Source organism: Vanessa atalanta, chromosome 17, assembly GCF_905147765.1.
Source record: "Vanessa atalanta chromosome 17, ilVanAtal1.2, whole genome shotgun sequence".
Taxonomy (NCBI): Eukaryota; Metazoa; Arthropoda; class Insecta; order Lepidoptera; family Nymphalidae; genus Vanessa; species Vanessa atalanta.
This window is the reverse complement of record NC_061887.1, coordinates 8230844-8239384: the sequence shown is the minus strand read 5'-3', so window position 1 is coordinate 8239384 and position 8541 is coordinate 8230844. Positions and strand designations below refer to the sequence as shown.

Sequence of the window (8541 nt, the reverse complement as noted above, 5' to 3'; positions counted from 1 at the left end):
TTATGCGAAAACTATAGAAGCTTTAGGGTTTTATACTTATTTTTATCTGTTTCTCGGTGTTTAGATATAGATAATTATTACTATCTACATACTATTACAATAAGCCTAATCTATTTCACAAGAAGACGGAAGGAACGAATTAAAAACATGAAAAATATCATCATATTTAAGAATATTTTGTATAATTGTAATTTAAATCCAATATAGTGATATAATTGATTTGAATGCGACGGAGTTTGTGACTTCACATAGTAATAGTTGTAATATATTTTTCAATTATTCTTATGTGTATATGAATAATGGGAAAAAAATCTTTGTATATATCGTTGTACCTGACGGTTACTGCCCTAAATATCGTATAGCTGTTTTTTTTTTTAATTCAAGTCAAAATTCAATAGTATTGATTCTCTAGAATTAAGGACATTAAACAGGCCATAATCAATAATCAAGCTGTCAATGATATTGCGTCAATTTGCTGTCAAATATTATTTATTTAGTTTTCTCCTCTTGTGGTTGGAATAGAGTATACTTTTGCATTATTTCTAGGCTGTTTTTAACCTAATGAACAAGATGTCGGAAAATAATTATCAAAATCGGTTTATAATCTTAATAATATTTTTATATCTTAATAATTTTATTTTAGATTAATATTTTTGAACCAGCTGACATTGACTGACAGGGGGAATCAATCAAGTTAATAAGCATACATGACATATCTAAGGTAACAACTCAGTCTTGTATCGCGGATTATATAAAAGGTTAATATCAGATTACTAGAAGTATTTAAAACAGGATATGTACCATGTTTTTTTTATTTTTATTTGGTGGAATCTATTTACGAATACGAATACGGAATACGGAAAAACACATATGTCGAAATTTCGATCTCCACCAAATAAAAATAGAAACATGGTAAATATCCCGTTTTAAATACTTATGTATAGCAATAAAAATAACTATGTTAATTTAAAATCATATATTATCAGATTGTCATGTATTTTACCAAAATTAATGAAAGTGTTTTTGTTATATTTATCATCTAAAGATTAATGTTTTATTTTTTATTTTTGCTGTACATCAATATTTAATTTATCAACACAAAAAATAAAAATGTAGGAAGTAAACCTTCCTTCCTTTCCTTTGAAACATTTTTTTTTTCATGTAAGGCATGTATGTTAAGTACATGTAAAAATTACTTTAAAAATAAAGTAAAAATGCAAGAACGTAAGGAAATTTTTAATGTCAAATTAGTTTAGTTAGTACATTAGTTTAGTTAGAATTGAAATTTGTCGTTAACAATTTACTTTGCTTAGCGAATTATTTAAATTAAGAAACTAGTTGTAAACCATTTTTTGCTTAAATGTAGGTATAATAAAACTAGATAGTACTTAGATATCAATCTAATATATAGTTATAATTAATTTATTAGTTTGGTAAGGATGATCTGTTTATAACAAAATAGATTACAAGAATTGCTGACTTAAATATACCTAAATGTGATTGATATGTTATCATTTTATAGACAAGAATTCAGTCGCGGCGTTATGTGTTTAATAAATTGTTTAATGACAGCAATATAGAAGTACGTGTATATATTTTATTGACGCTTTACGGAAGTTTATCAGTTGATTTACAACTAGATAAGTTGTCTTAAATAAATTATCTTTTATAGCTGGTTTATTGTTGTCGAAATATTTACATTTTCTATTCTCAGTGAAAATATTAAATTCTATTTGTATTCTTTTTTTAAATTTAATGTGAAATGTTTTTTTTATAAAATCAGAGGTATCGTATAGGCGTATATTTTCGTAAAGCGTACATAAAAATAATGTATGCGTTAAACTATTATCATTTAATAAATATGTTAGCTGTACATTATATGAATATGTGTAACTACATAAAATTACATTAACGCTTTGAATATTACGTTGTTCTTTTACTCTCTTTTGTACTATTGATACAACAACATTTTATTGGTTTAACCAGTATAAACTGCTATGAGACCTATTAGTAAGTTAGACAAAGTTCTACATCTGCGGTATTCACGTTAAAAAATACAGAATGTTAATTGATGAGGATACAGTGTTCTACGGCATTTTATTTGGGCGTAATGTAGCCGATTTGAGTAAAAATTTTGTCCAGCAAAAGCGGGTAATTCGGACAATTATATAACTTGTTTATTAAAGGTTTACATTCATCATTTCATCAGTGCTGTAATCATTATCCATTAAATCGCTAATGGCTGTAGTTAAAATGGCTCACTCACCCTTAAAACAGGAACACAACAATACTGTATGCTGTTTATCTGTAGCATAAGCGATGAGTAGACCTACCCAGTGTGAGGTACCTACCCAGACGGGCTTGTGTGCACCGAGTGAAGTTATAAAATTTGTCTTAATTAAAATAAAATTTATTTACTGTCGCTTCTGATTACATATCTGATAATGTAATGTACATTCGTAAAAACATACCTATTCTAGTAACTGTGTTCCTCGCTATTAATGCAAGGGACACACATATGTAAATTGTTACAACTCTTACTCGGTTACACAAGTTTAGTAATTCCTTTTTGGGATAATGTATACGAGTTTATGAATTTAGAATAGGATTTCAGAAAACGTTGAATATTTTTCAATATTAAAGTTAAAGAAACTCTCAAATATGTAAATCATAATTTACAAAAAAACTTTGTTTCCTAAGTTGAAGTGTTCCTAACTTAAATTAGTAATGATCATCTCGTATCATATGACTTCGAGAAATTCGTGGACAAAGATAGAAACATACACTTACAAAATGAATTAAACGTGCTTTGAAACCCAAAATGGATCATCATACTCAAATATAATTAAACCCTAACAATTTTACATACATACATGTCGAACTGATAACCTCCTTTTTTGAAGTCGGTTAAAATGTTTGTAGCAGCATGAGTCGTGAGCAGTGAACATAACACTGATTTGCGTAGTAGTGCTTAGGTCTCTTTGGAGGAATGGAGGCGGGTGCGCCAAGGCTGCACGCGATTGGTCGGTCGATGCTTCCCGTCTAGTCGACTCTCACTTGTCATCCGTCTACTGTAATTTACCTGAAAGTGTGCATGCGCGAACTAGCCCCCAATACTGCTTATCTGAGATATATAGATATCATGACTCATTAATCTTATATTGTAACAATAATAACGATTTCGTAAATAGTCTCCAGGCTATTATTAAAATAAATAATTCAAAAAGTTTTTTTTATAACATACCTATGTTATAGGCGAATGAAAAAATGGGCCACTGATGGCATCACTGCGTATAAACTATGGAACCGTAAGAAATTTTAACCATTAATTACATCGCCAATGCGCAACCAACCATGAGAACTGAGATGTTATATCCTTATATAATAATAATATACAATATATGGTAAAATATTGACTGAAAGTAGATCTTAAGAAGATATATCTTTTATATGTTATAAGGTAGCTGGCAGCAAAGCATTTACAAACTGTTACCGTTAGCTACTTATCTAAGCTAAAATAAAATGCTATAAAATATAATAAGTAAAAAGTAAAATCGGTTTTATTGAAATTATTTTATTATTTTATTGCCCAAGATCAAGATGGTTGGCGTACCATGCTTTCGTAGAGCACTGGAGGCCAAAAGGCTGAAAAAAAATAGTTTTTATTGTTTTGTATTTGCTTTCAACAATACTAAACTTAGGAAAGATTCGAATTACTTAAGATATTGATACCACTAGATTCAAATTTCAAAGAATTTGAAAATTTGGGGTTAAAATTATGGTAAATAATCACCCCTATCACCTCCTAAAGGGAATACGTCGAATTACCAATAACCCTGTATTTACCTATGCCATTTTTAGCTCTACTAGTTAGGTATCAGTTTAAATTTATTGTTTATTTATGTTTCTTACTAAATAGATTTTTGTATGTAATGTAAATCTTCAAGTCTTGTGCTTACGACGGCGGGTCCGACAGAGCTAAGGCACTAAATATGATAGCCGGTAACTTTCAGCGGGTTTTGGGTTCAGGAGGTCTAGAATGCTTCCAACAATTATAAAAATACGATGGTCGCTTTTAAAATTTTCGGCTGTAGCCACATCGGCTAAGATTCTGAAGAATCTAAAGTTTTTATGGCTTTAGGGTTACCCTTTGGTTTAATGGGGACGGAGTCTATAATATAAATTGACACATTGGTTGCATCTTATGTCGTACGAAACGATAAACAAATACAGTAAAAACGTCTTATAGTCTCCATTTGTGTCAGGAGATACGGTTCGTTTATCTTCCGAAGAATCCGAATTGCAATTCAAGGGCAAACGCTAATAGTATTCTTACCAACCATCACATACCACTACACAGTCATGATTTGTACAAATGTAGATTTAAGTTCGCGATTTGTGTATTATAAATTTACTTAAGTTAAATAATTAATTTGTACTGCTAAACTGGTAAATTTTTTTTCGAAGAATCGTTGACAGGCTTATTATCGTGTTATGATCTAGTAAATATGACTGCGTATATACAATTTTATTGCGTGTTTTTGTAGATGCTATAAATTTAAATCATAATAGATAATATTTTTGTATATAAATTACAGCTTAAGTATATTGATCATCATATTCCTGTAAACGAATTTTAAAACTAAACGTGAGTATATTTGAAACCTTTCATTACATTTTTATATATGATTAGTTTATAATTCATTTAATTTAATAATTCAACGAAAATAACTTAACTTTATACAGATTAACAAGATGAAATTCCTCATATTGTTCGGACTCTTAGCTGCTGTGGCTACGGCTGAAAATGCCAGTGGTGATGCTCGCATTTTTAACATTATTGGCGGCATCCTTAATCTCCTGAACCCAAAACCCGCTGAAAGGCCCACTGTTGTTGATAAGCCAGTTGTAGTAGAAGGCCCTCTTCAGCCTATCATTGTTGGACCTGCAATTGTAAACCCAGAATATGAACAAATTTCCGTCGGACCCGCCATCGTAGACTTTGAAGAGATTTCCGTTGGGCCCGCCATCGTAGGCCCAGGAATTGAAGATATTTCCGTTGGACCCGCCATCGTAGGCCCAGGACTTGAAGATATTGCCGTTGGACCCGCCATCGTCGATGAAACTGCTCCCGTTGTCCCCGCTCCCGTGCCCGCTCCCGTTGTCCCCGCTCCCGTACCCTCTCCCGTGTTCCCCATCACCTCCCCTCTTGTGCAAGTCATCGTTAACGTTGAGTCCAACGGCGCTGGCAACCCCGTATCTGTCGAGGGTTTAGAGCCCACCCCCGTCATCGTTGCTCCTGCACCCGTGCCCGAGCCCGAACCAGTGATCGTCGTTGACAAGCCCACGGTTACTGAGCCCGTCATCGTTGCTCCTGCTCCCGTGCCCGAGCCTGAACCAGTGATCGTCGTTGACAAGCCCACAGTTACTGAGCCCGTCATCGTTGCTCCTGCTCCCGTGCCCGAGCCTGAACCAGTGATCGTCGTTGACAAGCCCACAGTTACTGAGCCCGTCATCGTTGCTCCCATTATCCCTGAACCCGTCGTTCTCCTGCCTGACATCCTCAACTAAATGAATCCATAAATTACCTTAAACGTACTTCGACATTACTATCAGAAGTAATTCAAAACTTTATTTAGTTAAGAATTACTGTTCGATATTTACTTATTATTAATTTAATAAGAATTTGTAATACAAACAATGTAAATAAAAACGCAAACACAATAAAAAACTTAATTCTGAATAAAACCTTCTTTTATTATTCTATAATAATATAGTATTTTTTTAAACAGTAAATTAATTTACTTGGATTCTAATAGCATTCAATGTAATAGCGAAAATATTTAAATACGTATTATGTTATTTTACTCACGTAACTATAATTTTTACACATAGAAACGTGGAAGTTTGTGTATGGTTTTCTCCTTCGCACAAGATAATTTACCATATCATATTGATACTTTATCATATAATATAATTGCAATTAAATACTTCAATTACTCAAATATACATTTATTCAGTACAAATAATGATAAACACGGAATTGAACAAAAAGGGAAATGTTAGTAAACAAAACGTTTCACTCCACGGGCGCAGGAGTGGAGGGAACACACGTTGACCTTTCCCTTTAAATTACCGCGACGCACTAATTTGTATTTTTAAAGTTAGAAGGAACTAACGCGGAGGGAAAGAGTCAAGGGCCTTTCGTTGGGGCGTTAAGGGTGGCAGGCTAGGCACGACATTTGCTATAGCATATATTTATAACGGTTACTTTGTTGATTGGGATAATTAATGAATCGAGTAGTTGGCAATAATGTTTGATGGCTGATTTACTTTTAAGAGTGGGTCACCCCGAATGGAGTTGTAAGTGTCATGGCAACGCGAGCCGTTATGTTTTGACAAGCGCCTCGAATACGATGGTTCCTTGCAAACCCATTTGCTTTTAATCGAGATTAATTACTGTAATCCTTTAATATTTTTGCTGTGTACGATTATTATAGTGATTAGAGGATCTAAATACGTTTCTTCCAAATGTCGGATCAATCCCCGAACCCAACTGTTGGGCATCCTGCTCTTCCGATATATTCGACGTATTCCCGTTAGGAGGTAATAGGGTTGACTATTTGCAATAATTTTAACCTCCTTATGCATGATGCAAAAGTGAACTATTTTTGAGTTATCACGTTTTTTAGATTTTTTCATAATAAGTCAAAATTGCAAGAATTATTAAAAAAAAAATTATCGATAATTTTTTTTTTCTTCTGATTTAAAAAAACGATTAAACACTGGATATTTTTCAATATTTAAACAATAATTATCGGTCCAAATTTAAAAATGGGAGACGGAAAACGATATCATTTCAATATTTTTTTTATTTTTTTCAATCAAATATGCCTGAAAAACAAAAATAATCATTATAACACTTGTTCTGCAGATTATTTTAAAAACATAATCGTTTACTTAGCTTTCCGAAAATGTATAAAAACTAAGAATTTATTTCAAAGCAACCGAAATAAAATGATCAGAAAGGACGCTGGTGGAAATTCGTATTCGAACAGGAACGAATTCGCACTAAAGGTCGCTCTTTAAAATTCCTACAAAATTGATTTGAAATAATAACCAATGTAAAAACACATCTATTTACTTAACTTACTTACTTAATACAAATTTAGATACATAAACAGTTCAGTAGCTAAGTTACAATTATGAATAATTTTGTATTATCATTTTAATTCTGTGCACGTTATTTACGAAGAGGATGCTGAAAGAAGAGTTGCTTTCTGTAGATTCATTGCTAATGAGGATTTAGAAGATGCATCTTTTTTGAAAAAAATCCTCTGGACCGACGAATTCAAATTTGATCAAGATGGTATTACTAACTACCACAATAAACATTATTGTAGTGAAAAAGTGGACAAAAATCCTAATAAAAAGAGGCCAAAAGGGTCACAACGCCGTTTTTAAATACAGATATCTTACGGACATGTTTTTTCTGCTTTTATTTATATAATTTTAACGATAAAACTCAAGCTCATCGCTATCTACGAAATAAAGAAAGAAAATACGTTATCAAATAGAGGAACAAGAGGTGCTGAACTATTAGGTCCGCGTGGGAGGAGTTACCTATGTGTGTATTTAAAATTCTGATATCAGCATATGGAAGCTGGACGTTCAAATGGGCCAAATGATGATAACTTATAACCATTGCTCATAGTCATTGAAAAATATTAAAAATTCCTTACATTATCAATGCGCCACCAACCTTCGGAACTGAGATATTATGTCCCTTTAAACTGAAATGACACTCTGGCTGGCTTACTCACTCCCCAAGCCGGAAAATACTAAGTATTGCTGCTTGTCGGTAGAATATATGATGAGTGGGTAGTACCTACCCAGACAGGCAAGCAATTCAAACATCTATTGAATGAATCAATGTCTCATTACCTAACGCTTGTCTTTTCATAGTCATAATGGGAAACTATTTATGGGCCTTAAATATACCACCGTGCGTAATTTCCATTACTTCGATCACCATATTAAATCTCGTCTAAATAGCGTTTACGCTGGAGTACCCGTTTTCACAAGTTTTCTTAAAAATAGCACCTTAAATGTCTATTAAGATTCTATTGATGAGCAACAATTTCCTCTGGCTTCTTTTGCAATTTGTGGGTGTTTTTGTCTAATGGGTGTGTTACAGGAAGCCGATGAAGCATACGTTTTTTCATTTAACTAATGGACGCGCACAGTGCTGGAATTCATCGTCAGATGGCACCAACACAGTTTCCTAGAGAATATAATGTTCATGGTATGATTTAAGCTGTTAGCCCTCATATGCGACTACTCTAAGGCTCCTTTTTTAAATCCAATAGAAATAGTTTTAAGAAAAAAAAACTAATACAGTATTTATATCATTGAGTAATATTTGTTATGGTTAAAAAAAAATTTAAGAGTACTGTATAATTTATTTATTTGGAAATTTAGTCAATTCAAAATAATCTTAAATTATAAATATTTAATTGATCATATCACGGAGTATAACAA

The 8541-nt window shown here is 32.5% G+C and overlaps 1 protein-coding gene across 1 annotated transcript; it reads left to right on the top strand.

Annotated features, from left to right (window-relative positions):
• Nucleotides 1-4755: 4755 nt before the first annotated feature.
• LOC125070656 (SH3 domain-containing protein C23A1.17-like) lies at nucleotides 4756-5605 on the top strand. The gene is made up of 2 exons (XM_047680604.1): nucleotides 4756-5014; nucleotides 5099-5605. The coding sequence occupies exons 1-2, from the start codon at nucleotides 4756-4758 to the stop codon at nucleotides 5569-5571; spliced, it is 732 nt and encodes a 243-aa protein (XP_047536560.1). The 3' UTR covers nucleotides 5572-5605.
• The last annotated feature ends 2936 nt before the right edge of the window (nucleotides 5606-8541 follow it).

What these genes read in the sequence shown, in the direction of transcription:
- LOC125070656 (XM_047680604.1), top strand. Translation starts at nt 4,756, where the DNA reads ATGAAATTCCTCATATTGTTCGGACTCTTAGCTGCTGTGGCTACGGCT. An exon ending in CGTAGACTTTGAAGAGATTT is followed by an intron (nt 5,015 to 5,098) that starts CCGTTGGGCCCG and finishes TTGAAGATATTG; the next exon opens with CCGTTGGACCCGCCATCGTC.